Genomic DNA, 23703 nt, shown 5'->3' on the forward strand with positions numbered 1-23703 from the left:
TACCATGACCCAACAGTGTTAGAGGCAATCCCTAAGGATTGTATGCACCACTCACTCTCTTCTTTAGCCGGTGCTTATGGCCTGAAAGCCAGAATCAACACTAGATGCTGGTTTCACATGTCAGAACATCCACCTAATTACATGGTGGAACACACACAGCCAGCCAATGCTCTGCTGGCTGAAGACAGGCTAAATCTTGTACAGCCCAGGAAATAGTGTTTCATCATTTTACAAGCAGAAATCCTAATAGACACAGAATCATCTTGCAGAATCATCTCAAGTTTTAAAGTTATGATTTTAATCCTTAAGGTGTAAAGGACTCAAAAGCCCCCTCTTCTCCTGGCTTCACCTAATCTTGACAGTACTGTGAGGCACAAGCTCTTCAGGTACCTGAAGCTCAGAGTCAGGTAATATACAATGAGATGGAAAAGTGATTGCACCAACTGCATTATTAATTTACATTAAAGAGTCCTTTAAACTCTTTCTAGCATTACTAGCTGCTTCACAGGATTTTCCAGCCTACCTGCAGTGAGGCCTCACAGTAGCCGGCAAGCCCCAGCCCAGAGTCCTGCCTCTTCCCAAAAGCTCACAGGTCCTGGCTTCAGTCAGTCATCCTGAAGGGCTGCAGGTGGAGAACCATACCCTCCCCCCTGCACCAGACTTCTGCTGGACATCTGAAGACCTGGAGAGGCCCCTTGCCCACAGACAGCACCAGTCTGATTCACTCTGTAAAGTCCAGAAAGAATGCTGAACTGACAAGGCATAATTTTTAAAATATTTTATTTATTATACAAACTATTTACAAAATCAGCTACTACAACCACAGGCTTCCAAATTTTGGCTGTACTCTGCCAGAAATTCACCAGAGGGAAAGTAGGATTTGACCTGTATCATCGACAGCTCCTGGTTTCTATAAACATGCAACATGGCCTGCAGGTGCAGGCTGAAGCCAGGCCCCCTGCACCTCAAAGCAGCCTCAGGAAACACGGAACCTGTCTAAGGTGGTATCAGGATCCTAATGATTTCTACAGAACAGCCTCTATTAAGTGGCAATAAATAAGGAGAAAAAAAGGGAAGTAATGAGCCTCTGCCAGAAGTAACATACAGTATAGGTGACCAAAGCACATCCCCATTGCAGCATTAAAAGTGACTGTACTGGGAAAGGGTGTAAAGCTAGAGATAAGTTTAGAAGTATTGTGGTGAAACTCAGGAACAAGGGGGCAGCCTAGGGGCCTGTGCAAACAGAGGGGATGGGTTTAGTTGACTAAGAGTACCCATCCCAGTTCTGACTGCACTTGTGTTAAGAAGGAAGTCCTTGGCATCTTCACAGCTGCTGGGAAGTGTTGGGTGCTGGCTGCAATGAAATGAGAAGCATTTAGGAGCTCTTTCCAGTAGAAGTCCACTCAGTGGTCAGCATCCTCAGAATAAAAAAAGGCCAGCTCAAGAGAAGGGAGAAAATTCCTGAGGGAGATGTCACTGTCAGAGCTGGCCCATAGCTACAGTACTGAAAACATCCTCAACCAGGTGAGGCTACAATATGGAAAAAACACCAAGCCACGCCTCCCAACAAGCTGGAATTAAGCTGAGCACCACCACCTCCTCTCAGTCCCTGGGGAAAGCACTGGAGCGGTGGCATGGGGAACACAGGAGCTGTAACTCTACTGACCATGGAAGCCACCTGCAGTATGAATAAAATGGTATCATACTCTCCACCCAAAGAAGGTCAGAACCTTGCAGAATGCAGCCTGCACTAAAAAAGGGAGAACAGCCACTACTAATGTGATCCGTCAAGAGCACAACAGTGGCAACTATCAAGCTGGCAGCCTCCCAGCACCTCGGTGCCAGTGAGGGAATGAATTCACAAGGCAAAGAAATCCCCCTGAGTAGTCTCAATGTTCAGCTGACCGCTTTTTGGCACCAAAATGGCTTTTTTTTTCTGAACAGAAAGTAACACACTCATCCCAAGAATGACTAAGGTGCTTCCTTAAAAACATTTTATAGATGTAGAATATTTCCCACAAATTCCCAGTCAATTCAACTAAACTATATTTGAAAAGCACACACAGTTAACTTAAAATATCCTTACTGTGCTCAAGTCTGACCGGATCAGCCTGAGGACAGCAGAAGGGGACTGAAGAGGATGATGTGACATTTTATCCAATACAGTGTTCTAAAATTAGCTCAGGGATGCCAGTCTGAGAATCCATTCTGGAAGAAATCCAGCAATTCCATAATCAAGTGAAAGCTTACATTGCAGGTAGTAGCAATGCATTTCTCCCACTATGAGTCCTGCATGCCTTTGACTTACTTGTAGACTGTAGAAAGCAAAGATCTTGAATTTTGCTTCACTGAAGAACTCATCAAGGTTCCCAGATTCCCCTTCCTTTACCTCCCTGGGAAGGGCTGAATGGATTAGCAACTACAACAGACCCCAATCATAAGCTTACTTCTCATTCTGGTCTATCCACTCCTTTCCCCACAAGCCAGACAATGGCGGGTGCAAGCTGTTGAGTGACCACTTAAGTGAAATTCTAGTTAACATATTGTGCTGGAAAGCTAACAGCACTGAATGGAATATATGGAAAGGAAAGATGAAGAAAGATGGTAAGAAGGTTGGAAGGGCAGAAATCTAGCTGCTCTCCAGGCACCAGCAACTCCCTGGACACTCTGCCTGAAATGCAGTAGAGAAAGAGAAGCCTCAGGCTGCTGCATGATAGAGGTAGAAGCCAAGATCCTGTGGGATGCTGGGGTGGAGGTACCATGTTCTGCCCAGTACCATCATCCCAACAACAAATGCAAGCACAGTGCACACTGTAGCTGCTTATTGATCTGTCACTGTTAGCACATAACATACATACCCTGAAGGTGAATGTGGGATAGGCATTGGTGCTCAGCATTGAGGGATCACACTCATGCCCATACTCTCTCTCCTGAGGAAGGGAAAAGAAGGCAAGGGCATGGAATAGCTTCCTGTGCAACATCAACTGTCAGAAACATTCAATGGAGGAGAAACTCCTCTTCCAGTTAGTTTGCAGAAGCTAATTACCAGCCACTGCAGGAGAAGGGCGCTTCTGCTGCCGGACCCTGGCGGAGGTAGTACAGGATCACTGTCAGGGCCAGCACTTGTGCTCCGATTGGATTGTTTTCTTCTTTGGGTCACTCCCTCCAGTGGATACTGCCCTTTTTTCTCTGTGGCACAGGCAACAACAGCATCCAGAGCAAGATGGAGAAGGAGAACCAGAAACCCTTCCGGATCAGGTGCTGAAAGGATGGACAACTCTATTCCCCTCATGAATCATAGCGAGACATCAGGGAGCATCACTGGGGGAGTTGAGCCAGGGTAAAGGAAGTTATTAAGACTTCCTATGAGCCAAGGCTTCCAGCAGAGCTCCATGCTGGTCTTCCCTCTTCCTCCTAGAGAGCTACGGTACAGGCAGCTCAGTAGATTTCCTGCACCTCAATGTAACTTCTGCTTATGAACTTCATCTTCTCACAGAAGGATGGCTATACAGGGTGCGTGCAATATGTCCTTGACAAATGCACCAGTCCTTTTGCTTTTTCACATTGAACCAAAGGGAGAATGAGGAAAAGGGGAAAAATGAGCTCTTGATGACATATTTGGGATACAGAAAGGCCACATGACATCTTCTGGATGACAAATTCCTTTACATGGAGTCTTTGCTCTGCCTCCACTGCCCAAGTGAAGGGAAAGAGAACAAGCAGAGGACTGAGCTTGGGTCTTGCCACAAAGAGCTGAGAGGCTAAATGGTCCCCTGGGAAGGGGAAATCACAGCATGCCAAATCCCTCACAACCCTCGCTGATAGCTAGCTGCAGCATCTTGTGCACTTCTTCATAGGAGTCATAAGTAGGGAGGCACAGCTGGTTAAAACTGTAAAAAAAAAGAAAAATTCCATTCAAACTAGGTCTGAGAGGGAACCATCCCCATTAGCTGCCTTTAGATGGATTGACACAAGCATCACACACATTACACTGTTTGCCCACCACAATTGGCTGGTGTCATTCCCAAAAGCACAAGGAAGAAAGTCCTACCACCCCAGGATACTTGCCAAGTGTGGGCTGTCGGCAAAGTACTGTGAGTCGGAGCTGCAATGATCTGGAAAGATGGACAGAGTGCAGCAAACCCTCCTGGGGGCAGCTGGGAGGAACCAGTAGTGAACTGCAAAAGCCTGGCCAGCTCTTCCTGTGTGAAACTGGAAACCACAGTCCAAAACCACCTCATGACCTGTTACAAACCAGGAAAGGTAAAGAGAGGTCAGCCAAGGAAATCAAGCAAGCGCATCAGCAACTTACAAGAATATCAGTCAATTGCAGTCACAAGCAAGTGTTCTATTAACAGTTAGACTTGATTTGTTTTAACAGGGTGACACATAGAGGCAAGCATTACATAGCTCCTAATCAGCTACGAGATGTCCCACACTACTGTCTCCCACCAATCCTTTCCCTTAAAGCAGAAAGGCTTCTTCTGCTTCTGCTCTCCCCACAGAGATTTTATTTTTAGAAATATCTGCATAGGCAATGAGGTAGGTTTACAATGCAGAAAGTGCACTTCCTTCCTGCACTATGTTAATTTCTTAGTTTTTCGCATCATCTGGTACTTCTGCAGGCAAGTGGAACCATCCCAGTGTTTACAGGTTGAAAATACAAGTTTCTATCTGTTTTCGTCTGGAGTGTTTTGGCAGCTTCCATTATTTTTCTAAACAAAGCTGCTACTATTCCCATACTCCTCCCACTGGGAAATGCAGAAAGGGATGAGAACCATTAGGGGGTACAAATTTAGGCTGCTACATCAGTAGTACCACAGCACTGAACTCCAAACACTACATGTGGGCTGCAAGCATGTTTTTCAAGCATCTCTTAGAGATCAGTATATCACTGTGAACATCTTTGGTAGCAGTAATTCCCATCAACTCCTCCTGACTCCCTGCTGAACTGCTCTTAATTAGAGCTGTGGTGGATTTTTTTAAAGAGACCACTGCTGACAATTTCTACTTGCTGGAATCTGATTAAGCATCAGCTCTAGTCAGTCAGAAGGGATCTCTCTAGGGCAAAATATTATATCATAATGTGTACAGTCCTACCTGACCCCTGAATTTTTCAGTTTGTCCTTCTGAAAAACTAAATTCCAACCAATTCTGCTGTATTTGGAATAACTGACTTTGACAAGCAGGAAGGAGAGACCCTTTCATTTACCTTCTCACGGAAGTGCCAAGATCCTCCTACCACTACAGCGTGTGCCTTGAAGTCACAGACACTGATATCTCCAGTCCCACACATAAGCAGCTGAAAGGCAAGAGACTGCAGTCAGAAAGTCAGAAGCCCAGGAAACACGGCAACAGCTACTGTGCAAATTGCAGATGTATACATTGCTCAGACAAGAAACATTTTAGCTTTTTCCCATATCCAGAAAGCACTCCATTTGTCAGACAGGAGGGGAAGTAAATGTGGAGCTGCTTAGGGAGGCAGCAATTACCTCAAGCTCATTCTCATCAAAAATAGCCAGGAGGTTCTCAGGAACTAATTCATTAAGACCTGGAAGAGAAGAGCAGCATGTGGTATGCCCTGGGACATAAAGGCAGAGAGGAGCAGGGAGCAGGCAGCATGTTACCTTTCAGGAAGTGATCCACCTCCTCTCTAACCTGATTCGCCAGCCTGTACTGTGCAAGCAGATTTAGGTACAAGATTTTGTTTTCATTGGTCACTGGTACTTGCGCCCCTCCTGCCACTAGTTCTACCATCTGAAAACAGAACACTTGACATGAGTGTGACCAGTAGCATTCCCCAAACCTGAACTCTCATCCACAAAAAAACCAAGAAAGGAGTTACTTCCCAGAGTAAGCTCAATTTTCTGGGACAGAGTTCTCAGTCCCCACTGCTGCAGGCAGTAGGGGTTAAACTTTCCCACTTTCAGGAATTTCTTCCCTCACCTTCTCCAGTTGTCCTGTTTTGCTATACTTCTCTTCAGCAAAGACCAGATCCATCTCACTCACATCATTGTTCAGTATGAAGCACACTTTGGATTTATAGAATTCTGGGTCATCCGTTTCAAAATACTGTGTGAAAGAATAAGAAAGCAGGGACATAGAAGGAAGAACAAAAAAAACCCCTTACATTGTTAGCCAGAATTCTGGGTCTGCTACTACACCAACATTCAACTTCTCCCCACACCAACACAGGCTTCAGCCAGGGCTGGGCAGCTTTACCTTGTAATGCATACGAAGTCCTATGATCTGAGCCAGGAAGGATCGAGTGAAGCGAGCTCGGACCAGCTGTTTGTAAGCCCCTCCCAGAGAAGATTCATAAAGACACTTTCCCACCAGGCGGCCCGCAAATTCATAGACTTTGAGCCGTAAATATGTGGGACGCCCTGGGTTTGGATGCACCTGCAAAGAAGAAGCAAAATGAAATATCCAACTACCTGACTGACTAGCACAAATAGCAAATATGGGACCATTTCAATTCACTGCATCTCTCAAGCTGGCCAAGGAGCTTTAGTGTAATGTCCTCAAAGCCAAGCAATAGAAACAAAATGCCTAAGCCTGTGCAGGAAGAACATGAAATGTTTCACATGCATGGGAAAGGAGCTGTATGAGAGCAGAAATGGATTCTGAAATCTTCAGACCCAACAAAACCTCTAAACACTCTGATGTCACCTCCTCTTGCCCAAAAATCCAGCCTTCCCTGCTGACTTGCCACCCTTTACTGCTCATCCAGCCAGTTCTTTGATGCTTCAATGGGTTAAGATCATTAAGCGAAGCTTTGAGAAAGGCACTGAAAGTGACTATGAAGGCAATCGAAAGAAGAGCAAGGTAGCACACCACTTAACAGCAGCATTGTTTAAACATCAATGGTCACATTTCTGTGCATTCAGCATAGGAACTACAGACTCACCAAGGCCTGGTTGTTATCACTAAAGCGGGTAAACAGCTGATTGGTGGTATCAAATAATGCCTTGCAAATGAGCTCAAACCACTCTCTGCGTGGACCTCCCCAGTCCAGAGCTACAAAATAAAACAAGCTTGGTCATCCAAACTGAGTCATCAGTTCAAGAGTTTCATGCATGCTGCTCAGTATTACCCAACACAAGAGTTCATCACAATGAACAGCTCTGTAGCAACGTGGCAGTAAGCAGGGACTGCAAAAGTATAGGATCTTCTCCCAAACCTACTCCTAGTTGGTTTTTTGTTTGTTTGGGGTTTTTTTTAGGGCTAGAGGGGCAAGATTTACATAAGGCTTCAGGTCCCTATGTGAAGTAGCTCTAGAATAGCACCAGCAGGATAATTCACTAAGATCTGTGAGAAAACCAAAGGGCTAGAAAGCCACAAAAGAATGGACATACTACAGGAAACCAGAATTTCAGACAAACTACTCCACCACCATTCCTTTTGCTTTCTCTGTATGTATATTCACAGGATAACTCACCTTCTTCATCCTGAAAAATCACTTCAAAGTTTTTGCTCCAGTCAGAAACAGAAAAATTTCGTGTTGCTTTAAATGACTGAAAAACAGAAAAAGAAAATAGCAACAGCTATTACTGCTTACCTCATACCCAATATGCAGTCCTGTACATGTGAATAGGCAAACACAAAACCCCAACAGCCTAGCACTTGAAAGTATAAAAGTAAAAATTAGAGACATCTAAGGTCTAATTCTTATCTGACAAAGCCACAGAAGCCAATTCCTCATTTTCTGTTATGAGACACATTACCCACATAAAATACAGCTCATCTTAAAACCAGTGTGAGGTCTTAGCACAGAAATATCACTCTCAAGGCTGCAGTAAAGTATTGTTTGAAGTATTAAAATGCCTGTGGGAAGGAGCAATTTCTGTAAAGCACTTTCAGCCCACGAATTAGATTTAAAATAGGAATGTTTCAAAGAGCACTACAAAATAGCTTGAAGAGAATTACTGAGTTCATACTTACAGCAAGTCACGATGCAAAAAAGTAATAAAATACCCCAAGTGTCTAAAATTTCCAGTGCCCTGATTCTGGACTCCAATTAAAGAAAATTTAAAAAGCTACATGGTAGTCTTCAGTCATACAGGTAGTTTTGGCTTAGTTTTATCCTGAAAGAGGTTAGAGCATCCTGCTACTCACACCCCTGGACTAAGCACATTCATTGTGCCTATCAACCTTGGTCACTAGAGCTTATATTACTATCATCATCATTATTATGGCACTAGATTTATTTTATCTTACTAGACTGTAACAATGCTCAAGACAGTGCAAGAGTTTCCAAAATAACAGGAAAAAGTAGTCATGGAAATACTGTTTAGAAATGAAGTAATTTTGTCCAAGCTATTAACTGAAACAATCTCATAAACACTGCAAGCTGGCACATGCAGAAAATATTCTGAAACACAGATTCAAGGGAAATCCCAGCCACTCCTGTTTTCCTCAGGAGTGTTCTTCCCATCTTTGCAACATTACTGCTGTGAGACACAGGGGGAAACAATAAGTCAGGATAACTGCCCCCTTAGCATACAAAGTATTTAGAATGTCACTTAAGAACTGCATTATATGAATGACTAAGCTCTATTTTGGAAACACAACAGTTCAGGTCAGACGTGGTGAAGATTTTACTAAGGGACTTACAGAATATTTTATCATCACTGTGAACCACTACTAGTAGCCTGTTGATGCAAGAGTTTCATTGCATGCAGCTCAGAACATCTGACTTGACTGCTTATCTTGCTGAATGGCTCTGTGCCAGAAAAACAGCAGATAAAGACTCAGGAGCTCTATGTTCTGCTCCCATATCTAGTTCAAGTAGACAGTCTCTCTCCAGGGCTTGAGTTCCAATGTAAAGCAGGGACAGAGTGGCATCAGTAGATTTCCTGCTTTTGCAGGAATCCTTTTACAGAACCACAGAATCACTCAAGTTGAAAAAAACCTCTAAGATCATCAGTTCTAACCTTTGACTGGTCCCTACATTGTCAACTAAACCACAGCACTAAGTGCTACATCCAGGTATTTCTTGAACACTTCCAAGGATGGTGACTCCACAACCTCCCTGAGCAGTCCTTTCCTATGTTTATCAACTCCTTCTAAAGCTGCCTGCTGGCATCTGCTTTGAAACAGAGGGACCAACCATTTTTAGCACGGCTGCCCTAGCACGTTCCAGTCTGGACTTCTTTAGGCACTGAGCAGAATAAGAAGGATGGAGGAAGCACTGGGCTAAGGTAAAATGACTCCTTCACTCACCGACTCCAGCAGGCAGTGGCGGCTGACCTTCAGCGTGACCTTCGAATGAGGTCTTTTCATATGCACCTGACGGAGCTCTCGCTGAAAGAAGTTCACTTTGTCTTGGAAGGTTTCAGAGCCTCCTGAGAAGAGTGACAATTTGGGTGAGGCCTGAGATGTCAACACCTCAAACATCTACAGAGCATTCCTAAGATTCACCGCACAGGTCAGCTTTACTGCCCAAAAGTGCATTTCTCACAGCAAGGTTTGGAGACAGAACTTTCAAGGTAGTTTTGCAATTAATCTTGCTGCTATTCATACTCACAGGTGCACTTTCAAAGAGCCTGACAGAGAAGCCAAGCTGAAAAGGAACAGCTGCTGTGATGAAGTACATTCACGGGAAGCACCAATAGGAACAGAGCATGATACTCCAGGAACCAGAGTTCTCATCAGAAGTCATTCAGTGCCAGCAATCTTTATTCCCCAGGGAAACTAGCAGACCCAAGTGCTAACTTCCTGACTACTGTACCCACCTCACTGTCCCTTTACCTATGTTTTTATGCAGAGAGCGAATGAAAGTGGCTGCCAAGATGTTCCTCTCCTTGCAGCTGAGCTCCACAGGGGGTTGGATTCCATCATCCACCACCAGTGTCAGTAATTTGTGCACAGGATCAGGACCAAGGTATGAAAACTAGCAGCAAAAAGATGCAAGAAAGGGTAAACCCATCATGCAGAAGGCACAGTATGTTCAGTAGACAGAGCAACACCACCTGTGCTTTTAAGACTTGCTCTGCTCATGTACACAGTTAACAGGAAAACTATTTCAAGCATCCAGACTCCATTTAGGAAGCTGCTTTAAACTTCACACACAATTCTGAGGGCTTCAATGGACACAATCACAGCACTTTAGGAAGGTTATGGGGAAAATAACTAAGAAAAATGCAAAGGAATCAAGTTTTTTGCCTAGCATTGGGACAAAAGGCAGGAAAGAGTGATAAGACTGGCACCTAGTCACAAATATTAGCAAAACTTATGCACTGAGAGGGAACTGAGGAGTTGAAATTTATGCCACACAATGTTGTTTTGTGGGAGGAAGCCCTTCTCTTGAAAAGGAAAAAACAAACTGTGATTCACAAGGATGACAAGCTAAGAACATGGACGTGGAGTGACAGGTACATGGAAAGAGGCTCACCTTTGTGCCAGGACACACTCTAAAGGTGAAAAGGCGCCATGGAATGATCTTCAGGTAAAATTCTTTCACTGAGAATTGCTGAGTAACCACAAGGAAAAGAAAATGTTAAATGTCACACATCTGTTAAGGGCTGTCCCTGAAACACATGAGGCAGAGGACAGATCTGTAAGGCCAGACCTCCCTTCAACCCCAGAAACAGGTTTCTGCAGCATTTGGCACAATACTTGAGAAAAGCTTTAAAGCTCCACAGAACTGTAAGCTTGTCAGCAAGACTTCACTGCGTGCATTTATGACGCACGTGGGATGCCAGCACGACACAGATTTTACAGCAGTAAGCTATTATGCTCAGCAGAACGTCACCAGCCTAATTGGAAAGTAATCTTAAGTACACTTGAGAAGCTGAATTCAGGACAAGATTGTAATGCACTGACAGAAAGGTCTTAGCAAAAGTCACACCAACGGACTACTCCTACCTCTCCCCAATTTTCATTATCATTTTAAACATCTTTTAGAAAGCACTTGCAATTGCTAAATCCATGAGATTTGCAGAAATTTACTCTCAGTGTATTTCTGCCGGAACAACTGACTAACTGCACAACTTCTGTCTTCTGGAGAGCAAGTTAAGATGAAATTTTAGCATCTTTAGACAAAAGAAAACCACTTCCTGTACAAACCTTTCCTAGCTGCAATGATTGGAAAAATTGACAATCAGCAATTGTCCACAAGGCGAGCCAAATATGAGCAACTCTTTAAAAGAGCAGCATGGTAACAGTTTTCTGCTGTTTCTATTTCTATACATAGAGACATCCAGGAATACAATTATGCAAGCCTAAGAATTGCATTAACAACTTTGGCACCTAAAGGGAGCTTCTAACAGTACCCACTTCTAGTGATCTACTTTACCAGGTAATGCAATAGAAAAGAGTATGGAAGCCCAAACCAATACACCAAGGGTGAAAGGATGCTGAGCTCACAAGGACATAGCACTCAAAGGCAGTTCTTAGAGCCATGTGCAGCACAGACTTAGAAATCTCTAGCAGCTCCCTCCATCCTGCAACTGTTTCACAGCCCTCTTTCTCCCTTTGGCAAGAAAGCAATTCCTGGATTAGTCTTTCACTTTGGTATTTATCACTGCATTTTTCAGAATGCATTTGAAGAGATAGATGAACAAAATGAATTTAAATGCATTATTAGATTTAGATGAATTTTCTTCTAGTTTCTGAATGCTTTTAGGCAATAATAATGGAAAATAGTTACTGTTAACATATTATCAGAGAACCCTCAGTTTCTCCTGTTTATTCTACTTATGAATTTACTCTTTGCTCTCTGACCATTTTCTTCCTTTTTCTTTTCAGCAAAGCATTGCAGAAACAGGACAAAGACATAAAATCTGAGAAGATGAGATTCTCTTAAGCTGAAATTTACAGGTATCAGAAACTGAGAATAGGAATTGCAGGCCTGACCTGAGAAAAGCAAAGGAACGGCAAACAGAATATCTATTGAACAATCAGCAAGAAAATTTCCAGTAGGATTTGGATCAGACCTAGAAAGATCCTAAAATCTAAAAACACAATCCTAAAACTTCAAGTTCTAAAACACACTCCTAAAACTTCCAAGGCTTATTTAAAATTATTCTCAGTCACAAGCTCCATGTTTGCCACAAGCAAACTCTTTTCTAAACCGCAACTGAGGCACCTGAATCTGGAGCTAAGATATAGAGCACAAGGAAGCTCTTCAGTTACAGCATACTTTAAACATGCACTCAAAGTGTGGTAACTTTCTGATATCTACCTTAGGTGACACATAGCAGTACACTTTTTTAGGCTTCTTCACTTTCTCAGGGGTCTGGCTGTCAGAAGGAGAATCTTCATCTTCATCCTCAATTGCAGTGGAAGGACGGCGCTGGGAGGAGCTCAGGTGCATTGGTGGAAGTTGCCACTGAGTGTTGGTGTAACTAGGAGCATCGTAAAGGTAAGCTTCAAAATAAATACTGACACCTGAGGTGGACACATTGCGTTCTACAATGTTCTTTTCATTCTCTGAGGGAAATAGATATGAAAGAGTTGTGTAAATCCTGATGGAGACAAGAATGAAAAAGAATGCACAGGCCACCATCAAATCAGTGACTTTGATTTTAATGAAAAGGTTATACACCCAAAAGAAAACGTGGTCAAGTGAAATTTTGATAAAGAGAACCCAGGAGTGGGATGAAAGATGGCTGTTTGTCTGTTAGTGACTGGTTGAAGAAAAAAGGCATAGAGAACCCCCCTTTCAGAGCACCAGCCTGAAGGTATAGCCACTTGACAGCCAAACTGAAGTCTGGCTGACCCCTGAGGAAACCAGGAATTATAGCATTGTAAAAAAATAAAACATAACAAAAACCCACATAGGTTACATGCAGTGTTCTTCCTCCATATAACTTAACATACAATACATGACTGGCTCAGATGCCAACTATTAGAAAGCAGTAAAAATTGCCTAATTTCAGAGGTAAACCTCCTGAAATAGGGGAAAACCACTTGGTTTTATCTGCTGATGGATCAGACAGCATCAGCTCCCAGAGATCTCCCCTGTTAGAAGCAAATTTATTTACCTTAGTATTTTTAAATGAATAGGCTTTCCTTAAGCAAGTGAGCATGGCCAGCCTGCAGGAAACCACAAATACCTCTGCTACATGAGTGTGTAAAGCACATTGCAAGAGGACACCTGGAGAATGAATACTGATTAGGTCTTGACTTACCACTTAGAACAATGATGTCAAAATCACCATTGCTTATGGGCTGGTTCTGGTAGGAGATGCAGGCATGGAAACAGCCCCTCGAGTGCAAGGTGAGTCGGAAGAACACCTCACAAGTCTGCCGATTGGACACCACAGACTTCTCAAACACCACATCAGAGCTCTCTTCTTCTTGAGGCCCCAGCTAAACAGAAAACAAATTAATAAAAGGAGCTCTCCAGCTCACCTGAAGTCAAGCAGCAAGGGGTGAGGCTGCACTCACCTCATGGATGGAGAGGCTGTAATTGTGCTCATCTATCAAGGACACAGAATTGCTGGTGGGATTGTCATACTCATCTCTGGGAGCTATCTGCAGAGTGTGCTGCTGCCCACAGGTCAGCACCAGAGTGGAGAAATGGCAGACAATTTTGGTTTTGGAAGGAACCACCATTCCTGAAGCAGACAACAACAGAGTCAAATAAATTCCAAGGTGAAGCTACAAAAAGCAAAAGAAAAGCAACTAGGGGCACAATACCCTTGAAAATGGATCAAATCTAAACACATTCTATGTCCCTACATGAAAAAAGCAAAGTATCTGAGCACTGAAGTATATGGTGTAGTGCACAGCGTGTGCCTTGGATCAGAGACTTAATACTAATAAAGCAAACTAAGTTACTAGTCCTCTAAAGAATGCTTTTCCACCATTCTAACTTTCTGCTCAGGAACTTGCTCCCACTGTACATACAAAATATAAGCTAGCTGACACCTAAGAAAACCTGCAAATGCAGCTTACCAAACAAAATTTATTTGGGTTAAACCTAAGCTTCCTCTTTCTGAAGGGATATTTTAGCAAGCTTTGTCTCTATTCACAAAGCAATGAATAGAGGTCCTTTCAATGACACATACATGAAACATAAAAGAAGCCAAGTGGGGTCAAAAAAACAGAAGTAGAAGAAAACAAATTTTAGATGGATAAAAAGGAAATGTTTTTACCAAAGTGTGTAATCAAAGGTATCAACTGCTCCAGAAGCTTACAAGAACAGAGTAGGGTATTCAGAAAAAGAAGAGGCAAATTATGACAGTATCTTCAATCCAGATACAAATAACTCAATACTTTCACAAAAGGTACTCTCTGACTACTAAATGGATTATGAAGAAGTTACTACAAAATGGAGAACATGACAGAAGTGGATACGGATTTTAAGTAGCACTAATCACTTACTCTGTAAAGCAGTTTCTGTTTTGTTATGTACTGGTAGTCACAAGTATGTTTTACTCAAGGGTCTGTTGCTGGGATCCACACATGGAAGGAGAAAAATGATGAAGGGTAACCCTTTCCCTGTCACCTACCTATTTTAGCTGGAAACACATTTACCTAAGGGCCTCCAATACCTCCAAATCTACTTTGAATCATTACAGGGCCACTTAGATCTTACCTGGCTGAAAAACCTTGTAGTAGGGGCTGTAGGCCACATTCAAGCCACCGAGTTTTACAGTGATTTCATATCTCCCAGCCCTGCGCACAGTGAAAGCCACTTTCACCACATTGGAATTGGGCTCTTGAAGAACTTCCTGGGTTACAGGAATATCAATTGCTAACTCCACATGGCAGATGTGAACTCGCAGCCCCACAGGCCGGTGAGCAGGGAAGGGTTGCCCATTTTTATAGAATAACTGCATGGGAAACAGAGAAGTCCAGGTCAGCAAAAACATACAGTGCACAGAGAAAGAGAAAAGAAGTTGTCTTAGGAAAGGGCAAGTACCTCAGCTCAGAAAAGGAAAAATAATTAGTAGATAGCTCTGTCACACAGACTGTGTTCTCCAAAATGAACAAGTGGGCATTGAACAGCCCCATTCTCTTTTGTGCTGGGGTTCACATGCATGCCCTGAAAAGAACATGCCTCTAGGCACTTCCCATCTGCGCTTGTAGTGCAATATTAGAGCAGAAATCATGAGAACCCACTAGCAAAAGGAAAAAAGTAAAGCCATACCCTTTCAGAGAAACAAGCAGACCTTGTTCATTTCTACAGCTAAGCTCTGAAAGAACTCTTGCCAATTTGTTACAGAAAACAGTGCGATGAAGATGCTGACCTAAGGAGCTGACCCAGTCTTTACTGCTAAGAAGCATCATAATGAAAACCACACGTTAGATAAAATCACAGGCAGCTCAATCACCAAAGTGATCTCCTGGACAATTTCAGAAGGTAACATACCTTGACCACTAGTTCCTTACAAGGAAAGAACTACATCTTGAAACTCTCTATGCATGGCTCTTCAATAGCCAGCAGCTTGTTGGCCAGAGCCTGCCTACCATCTGCAATCAGCTTGAAGCCAGGAAAAAGTTATTATTATTCCCTATTTCTAAGTAAAGGAGAGCATGGGGCTTGAAGTAGTTTGCATCTTGACTGACATCAGGAGAAACTAGTGTATGCAAAGCTACTGTTGATGAATAAAGGGCCAAGCAAGAAGTGGAAAGGCACATGGCTAGAGCTCATGAGTGTCAGCAAGGCGAAGGAAATAAATTTAAATAGTAGGAACAGAACAAGTCTCTTTCCCCCCAGCTTTTTTCACTGCCTGCACCCTGGAGCTGGATCTTCCCAAGAGGGATGGGTATGGCAACCTAGCTGAACCTATCTTCTTATTTTGATACCCTCCTGGATGGGAAGGTGGGATAGAAAGATAGGCACATAAACCCAGCAAAACCTTTCAAGTTGCTCAAACTTTCTCCACATAGCTCCAAACTCTGTGTTCACTCGGCTTACTTCCCACAGACTTGGCCTTTTGGGATTAGAGGGAAACAAGAGTCCTTGGCAGGCTTTTCCAGGTCTAACAGAATAACAATCCATTTTGCAGTTAATGGGGAGTGGCCATGAAGCTTTACAGCTCTTGGGTTGGTAAAATGCCCATTCCCACACCCTCAACTTCAGCTGCACAACCAAAAGATAGCACCACATTTGTTGAAGGCAAGGCTCAGCCTACTCACTTCCCAGTAAAGGAAGCAGCAGTCAGGACAAATGTGGTCTCCTCTGGCTCTTCAGAGGATTCTGAAGAGAGGGAGATTAGACTTAAAAAAGTGCAAACTTCAAATATACACTTACAGAGTTTTGCAACATAGTAACACAGCAGAAGGCATAAACAGCTTGCCAGTTACTCCTCAGTTACATCTGGCTTAGCCCCAACAACAAAAACCATTGAAGAGCCCACCCCCAACTCAGACCTCTGCTCCTGCCCACAAAGCTGCATGGAAACAAAAATATTGCCTTACATGCACTCGGAAGGCCATGCTATGGCCCACCTCATAGGGGTCCTTCCAATCCCAGGAGATTTTGCAGGACCGGGGATCCAGGTAGTTGCCTCGCACGTAGTCATAAATAGTTCGCTCCCCTCGGCGCTCCCGGTCCTCATGCTGAAGGAAGCTGACTATACGTGCGGCAAGCTCAAAGAGGAACTTAATGGTGAAGAAGAAAGCTACAACAGATACTGTGATCCCACCTGCAGCAGGGAGAGAACAAAGGGCGGTTGCAGAAGCCAAGGTGGCTGAGTCAGACTCTAAAATCCCCCCTGCATCAGCCAAAGATGCCTTTCTGTTACTGGTATTCTACTCAAATGCAAATTAGGTATTTAAGGCAGATGCTATTGTGTGAACATTTATGGTTTGTGTTATGATACAAGTAAGGTTAGAAAATACCAAGACTCTTAAAACTCTGCAAATGACTGCAAACAAAGGAAATAGTTAAAGGTGGTAGAGAGTCTCAGGTAAGGCTTGCAGACATCCCAACAGAGACATGGAATTCCCTTCAAGTTGCAAGTTAGAACTACAGAGATTCCTTTCCTTTAAGGGAAACAGATAACCAGACAACTTCTGCACATCACATTATGGCTGGATTAAGAAACATCACAGAGGCAACAACTCTCCACTAGTTCTCAAAAGAAAAAGTAAGGGGATGGCTTAGGAATTAGGCTAATGAAAGGACTTCAGGATCAAGAAGAATGGTTGAGAGGCAAGTCTGCCAGGTGGAGGGCACAGTGTGGGGTGACAGTAACTTCATGTTTGTTAGGTAAACTCTGAACTAAAACCAAAGGCTTTCAAGAAACCCTTCTAAAGCCCACGGAGAGGTCATCAAATACAGTGGCAGCCTTTCCTTCACTTACCAATAATGTAAAACATCAGGTCCCTTCGGTGAGACAGACAGCCGAGGATCACAGCTGCATCTAGAACACAAAATAGGCCAAGTCCAGTCCAGTGACTTCCTCACACACACTGGACTAAATTTAATCTATGGTTCCTCAGAAAAAATGCCTATTGATCACTTGTCTTCCTCTCCAAGGACATCCCTAAAGCATTACTCCATAAGATTGAAATATGTGAACAGCACAACACGTTACTATTAACAGTCCTCCCTCCGTCACAGATTCCCATTCAGATTCAGGGATCTATAAGAAGGACAACAAATCACCCCTCTGAAAACAGTGAGAGCAGGCTCTGGGTAAGGCTCTGCAGGAAGTAGATCTTTTTTGCAGAATCACCAACTCCAACAACAGTGGCCAAAGCCACTCATCCAAACTGTCACACCTACTTGCAAGCCATGAAGCTATCTTCTACTCTGATACAGAAGCATACATTACAGAGCCACCACCAAATGGACAGAAGCCGAACCTTAGCCAGCAACCTTGGAAGAAAAAGCTATGGAATAAAAGAGAAGAGTTGCAGACAAGACCATCCCCATTTGTTCAGAACAAGAAAAATCCTTCTAGAGCAGCAGTGAATCTATTTTTGCCCTGCAAGTCTACTACAGAACATACAAATGCAACTGGAAAAGAGTCCCATTCTCACTTCTGCAAAGTGGAGCCTCTCTGCTGAAACTCTCACTGATCAACACAAAAGCTAAAACCTTCTGTTTGTACACCATTAAGTTTACAGCAATTTTAAGAGACACCAATCTAGACTTAAGTTTTCACTGAGGAGGCTGCTAAACAAACATGTAGTAAAAATACCACACCCAGAATAACATGCTGTAGGGTCGATAAGACATAGCTGACAGATGGAACAAGAGCAGCAGCAAGGAACGCGTGTGACAATTAGACAAAGGATTTGGCATACAGTTAATGCATACAATATAGCTCACCATGTCACCATTCAGTTAGTGAGAAGCTACATTGTGCATTCAAGCTGCCTTTTTTTTTTTTTTAAACAAACACAAAAGGGGAGTTATTCATCAGTCATCTCGACAGCAGCAATAATGGACATCAGCATGCAGAAAGCTTAAACAAGGTATTTCCCCCCAACAATAGCCACGACTTTCTAGCCCAGCAAATCCCCTTTGCTGGCCTCAGCACATAGCCCAGGCCTCCAACCGAAGAGCAATCACATACCTTTACACAAGTGCCCATGCTCTAAAAGCCAAAAAGAGGGTACCCATTCTTCAGCATCCTTCCGCTTTGTGCCCAGAACTGGGACAGACATCAGCAAGAAGAGGCCATAGAGAAGATCATCACAGAAAGAGTAACTCTTGGAACTTGCATCACAGAATCACTGCTGCAAAATAAGGACTTGAGCACAGCAGTTTCTTCCTCTTTGTGGAAAAAGGGTTGTCCTGCAGTGCTGTTTCCTTTAGCCTGCAGTTTGCTAGCTTTCCTGGAAAAGCAAAAAAAGGAGAGAGAAATGTTAGATGTCTACATTGTGGATAAATCTAGCAAGCAGAAACACATGAGAGGTGCAAGATGCTAGAGCATCACTAGACATCAAATCCATGAGAGGTGTTATAAAAGTACCACTGCTGATGAGGTGAAAAGCTTCACCATATCCTCAACCTCTATCTGTCACAATCTCATTTCATTATACGACCCCCTGCAACTAGCACATTCAAGATGGAACAAAACACATCCTTGCCTCCACAGGTTTCATGGAGATGGAAGCAAGAGCTGATAGCCTAGGAGGAATACAGAGAGATTGTCTCAGCAGCCAAGGATCAGGTTAGAAGAGCTAAAGCCCTGATACAACTAAACCTTGCCAGTGATATCAAGGGTGCCATGAAAACTTTCTATAGGTACATTAGTGATAAAGAAAGACTAGGGAAAACATGTACCCTCTCCAAAAGGAAACAGAGGACCTGGTTACCCAGGACAATGAGAAGGCTGAAGTACTCAGTAACTTTTCCCCCTCAGTCTTCACGAGCAACTGCTCCAGCCACACCAACCAAGTCACAGAAGGGACTGAGAAAATGAAGACCTGCCCACTGTACTAGAAGATCAGAAGGATTTTTTACAAGAGCATGTAGTGACAGGACAAAGGGAAGAACTTCAAACTGAAAGAGGGTAGGTTTAGATTAGATATAAGAAAGAAATTAGATATAGAAGAAATTCTTCAATATGAGTAGTGAAGAACAAGATCAGGCTGCCCAGAGAAGTTGTGGCTGCCTCATCCTTGGAAGAGTTCACAACCAAGTTGCATGGGGCTTTGAACAACCTGCTCTAGTGGAAGGAATCCCTGCCCATGTCAGGGGAGTTGGAATCAAACAATCTTTAAGGTCTCTTCCAAGCCAAACCATTCTATCATCAGGTAGCCCTTCAAGTCTTCATACCCAACAAAATGCTAAATATTATTCTCAAACCGATTTTGCCCAGATTTAAAGGGCTATTTGTAGTCAAGCCTCAAAATAAAAGAAAAGGAAGTTTTTCAGAATTCTTGAACCACAAAGCAAACTAGATTTTGGGTTTGGTATTCAGGAATGTTGTTTTAGGTATTCAGGAAACTGAGATCCTTATAAGGGATTTCAGCTTCAGCAGCACTATTCACTAAATTACAGTTTACTGTCAGGATTGAGATAAAAAAATTAAAATTTAACAGCAAGGATTGACGCAGCCCACAAAAACTAGGACACATGCCAGAAGAAACACCACAGAGCCTACACAATCAGTATCTGCTCATTCAGAGCACAGATTACCTAAAGGAGTGAGAATGGAAAAAACAGAGCCAGGCTCACCAAGGCAGCTGTCTGTTAAGATAGTCACCTCTTCTGGGGATGTGATGTGCTCCTGCCACCTGCCATGACACCACCTCAGCTGTCACTTCTTCCTTAGCTCCCCCTCCTCTGCCTTCCTCTTCAGATGGCTGCTATTTCCCTCCATGCCAATAATCATACAGATCTGGCTGCCTTTACACACTTCTACTAACCTTTCTAATGCACATGAAAATCAACCAGTAAACCTGTGCTGAGCTTTTTCGTTGCACTGCAGAAAGAGCCAGATTTTCACATCTTTTCCTCACCCACATCTCAAGGAAAGTCCCACCCACTCATCTATTTTCCTCCTTCCTCTACTTTTCCTCACTGCAAGAGTGTTGCAGTCTCCAGGGCATAAATTCTCATTCTCCTCCTAGGTAAAGCATCAGCTTTCTAAACTCATAAATTTCTGTGTGTTAAGGACCACAGACCTAGCAATTTCCTTGGTATTTTAGTTATTTCATGGTACATATCCAAGATGTGCTACAATGTCTGGTTGAAACTCTGCTCCAGCTTGGCCAGTCTGTGGAAGGTGTGTGACTGCTCCCCACACAGCTGGGGAATTTCACAGAAACTTATCAATATTAGCAATCTACAAGATCTCCCTCCAGCATCTTCCAGAACCAGCCTCTTCACACCACAAAAAGCCCACAAAGCTGTCTCTGTGGGTTCATCTACTCAAGCTATTTCTGCTTCACTCCACAACTCCTTCCCTTCTGTGAGGCACACCACAGGTCACACAGCCTCTCTCGCAAGCATAGAAAGATCCATCATTTAAACTTCACAGTTTTTTTAAGTCTATTGGAACCTGAATCTCTCAATCTGGTTTGCAGAATTTTTGAACTTGCTGGACACATCAGTTGCCTCAGTTATGTTAATTAATCAGCATAGCAACTTGTCATTTTATTATTCCTACATGATGTGGTAAACAAGACACCAACCCGGGTGGTCACCAGAGATGAAGTGGCTATTACACAATCGACTTCCTTCTAGCTTACTCACTGCCTGCAGCTTTAAGGGTGCTCTTGCAGCCGGAACACATCGAGGTGAAGAGTCTAGCTGCAAGTAGGTGGTATCCAAGATACACTGCCACTCAACAGAATGCAGATGTGAATTAAAACAGTATCTGTGCTAAGAGCTGCTGGGGAACAACCTGGGAAATAAATTCTGAAAAGCAGCAATATATGGTGCCATCATAGCTAGGCTGGAAAAAAAGGTGCTGAATTATCCAAGAGGTCTTAGTAATCTTGAACCAAGGACAGAGCAAGTGATGGTCTCCTGCCACCTGCAGGGAAAATAGGGATTTGAAAGCTTCACCTTCCTTTGCCTCAAGGAGAGGTACTGGCATAATCAGGGTAGATAGCATGGAATCATAAAACAAACTGCATTAGTGCCATTGCTTCCTCAAGTCAGCAAGGAAAGGAAGTTCAGTAACGGGAATACATTTAGTTTGCGTTACTGCCCTGCTGAAGCCAGAGGAACACAGTGCAGAGCTCCAGAAGGAAGCACAAGTGTAACACACAAAAAAAGAATTGTGACACAGTAATGGCACACTCATGTGGCTACAGCTACAAAACCAGCTAGGGCACGATATACACAACAGATGTACTGAGCTCCTAGGAAATCTGCTGTGCCTCTTGATTTTATTTGGTGCACTGATAAATTGCCATTCTTCTCTTAACAACAAACCTTTAATTTTGTTTTAAAGCTCTTTTGCAGGTTAATACTACCTCATCCAATCAATATAAGAGAAACATTTATCTCTGTGCAGAATCTCTCTCAATCCATGCGCACAAATGCCTACCACAAATGGCGTGTCTGTCTCCTGCCACGCAGAGATGACTATTCTCTAGTGAAAGAAACAGTATTTTCTTACACTAAGGAAAGCAGGCACAAACCAACAAACAGGAATGCCCGTGAGAACCTAACTTTACAATACATTCACAGAAAACTGAAAAGTCAGCACAAAAAGCACTCAGCAGGATCCAGTATCAGCTGTCAAGGACAAAAGCTGCATCAATGGTCAGTGTCTACACAAAACAGTCATTCTCTTATTAGGCATGGGATTTGTCATAAGTATTTACATACAAGCTATATAAAACAGTGGCAACAGGAAAACAAACAAACAAAAAAGAGACTTCTGTCAACTGCTTAAGTCTAAGGCCTTTTCATTGCAAATGAACCACCCCCAGTGCAGTCAGCTCCTCCTGTCCTCCTCAAACACAGCAAGCCAGCCTCATCCTGACACCAAATCTGCTTCCTGAGCCAGGACAAAATTCAGCCACTTGCCATGCTGCACATCAGTGGGGAAAGCAGATCACCCCCTTCTTCAATTATTTCTCTTCCCAAACCACTGAGGGTCATTTGAACAGCATCATGTGAGCTCTACCAACTGCATTTCCTCAACCAACAGTTAAGCTAGGTATGATCACTTAAGTGGAAAGCCCTGGAAAACCCTGTGGTTTTCCTAATAAACACAGTTTTTCTTCCAGTCTCATTTTCTTTCTCATTGTCAGAGCATCAGTCACAGTTCTACAGAGGTCACCACTCGTGAGAGAAAAAAATCCTGAGTGATTCCTCATTGGCTGCTTTTTCTGACCAACACACCAGATAAAACCGGTTGTATTTGGAAGATACCAACAGCTACTAAGATCTCACTAATCCCAGAAACTTGCATGAGAAAGGCCTTTCTTTCTCCCTCCCCTGCGCAGGGCACAAGAAACCAAGTGCCCCAGACCAGTCCAAGAACTTGGAGAACATTTCCATTCATATGCAGAAAAGACATTTTGCACACTACATCATTATGGCTGCATAAAGTACAGCTAAAATTATGCTCGTTCGCTAGGACTTCTGATCAAAAATATAGGTAAGATCTAAAGATAATGACAACCCACTGCTTTTCATTAGGAAGTTCATGAGCTAGAACGTAACAAAACCACTACTACATTAACTCTCAAAAAACCCAAAACATTCCAGCAAGCTCAGGTGAGTGGGCTGAAGACCCCCGTACCGTCCCGGCTCTGCTAAACAGAGAAGAGGGGCAGGAGGGCGGTTGGTGTGCTGCGGTTCCCGCTCCAGCCCGCAGCAGCGGTGGGCTCGGCGGGGCCACCAATCTCCACGGCCCTTGCACAGGCGCCAGCTCGCCCCCACCCACCGACGTGCCCCGATACCCCGCAGCGCCCGCACACGCGAGGCTAAGCCGAAGTGAAGAGCCGGAGGCCGCCGCCGGGCAGGCAGAGCCGGCCCTTCCCGCTCGCCGGGAGCCCCGGCCCCGCCGCGGCCCTCCCGGAGCCATCCCGCGCCGCCCGCGCGGGGACCCCGCCGCGGCCGTTCCAGGCCGACCGCGGGTGCTCCGGGCCGGCAGCGGGGCCGTCACCCCGCGGGACGCCCGTCACGGCGGGGCGGCAGGGCTGCGGCTGCAGCTCCCTCGCCCCGGGAGCCCGTTCCCCGCGCCGGGACCCGAGGCGGCGGGGAGGGAAGGAGACGCGCTACCGCTGTTACCGTGCTCCCCGACGACGGCCGCCAGCCGCTGTGGCCGCCCCGCGCTGCCGCTGCCCGGCGCCGGCAGCCGGAGATGACGCGCTCCGGGG

The 23703-nt window shown here is 44.1% G+C and overlaps 1 protein-coding gene across 3 annotated transcripts; it reads right to left on the reverse strand.

The window, feature by feature from the left end:
• Positions 1-763: 763 nt before the first annotated feature.
• On the reverse strand, positions 764-23678 carry AREL1 (apoptosis resistant E3 ubiquitin protein ligase 1). Of its 3 annotated transcripts, none has more exons than XM_041471948.1 (20): positions 23615-23678; positions 18486-18747; positions 17265-17324; positions 16408-16604; positions 14549-14786; positions 13396-13565; positions 13137-13317; positions 12188-12435; positions 10397-10474; positions 9754-9895; positions 9226-9347; positions 7442-7517; positions 6911-7020; positions 6223-6402; positions 5947-6072; positions 5628-5757; positions 5493-5551; positions 5213-5302; positions 4069-4244; positions 764-3890 (listed from the first exon to the last, which is right to left on the reverse strand). In XM_041471948.1, the coding sequence occupies exons 2-20, from the start codon at positions 18574-18576 to the stop codon at positions 3788-3790; spliced, it is 2577 nt and encodes an 858-aa protein (XP_041327882.1). In that variant the 5' UTR covers positions 18577-18747; positions 23615-23678; the 3' UTR covers positions 764-3787. The 3 variants fall into 3 exon arrangements, with proteins under 3 accessions (XP_041327882.1, XP_041327881.1, XP_041327883.1); XM_041471947.1 differs by having other exon boundaries at positions 16378-16604; XM_041471949.1 differs by lacking the exon at positions 17265-17324 and having other exon boundaries at positions 16378-16604.
• Between the last annotated feature and the right edge of the window lie 25 nt (positions 23679-23703).

This window comes from Pyrgilauda ruficollis, unplaced genomic scaffold (assembly GCF_017590135.1).
Source record: "Pyrgilauda ruficollis isolate IOZ18807 unplaced genomic scaffold, ASM1759013v1 scaffold28, whole genome shotgun sequence".
Classification (NCBI taxonomy): domain Eukaryota; kingdom Metazoa; phylum Chordata; class Aves; order Passeriformes; family Passeridae; genus Pyrgilauda; species Pyrgilauda ruficollis.

What these genes read in the sequence shown, in the direction of transcription:
- AREL1 (XM_041471947.1), bottom strand. Translation starts at nt 18,576, where the DNA reads ATGTCTGTCCCAGTTCTGGGCACAAAGCGGAAGGATGCTGAAGAATGG. An exon ending in ACTGCTATGTGTCACCTAAG is followed by an intron (nt 10,475 to 12,187) that starts GTAGATATCAGA and finishes GTGGTTACTCAG; the next exon opens with CAATTCTCAGTGAAAGAATT. An exon ending in GATTTTTCAGGATGAAGAAG is followed by an intron (nt 7,021 to 7,441) that starts GTGAGTTATCCT and finishes TTTATTTTGTAG; the next exon opens with CTCTGGACTGGGGAGGTCCA.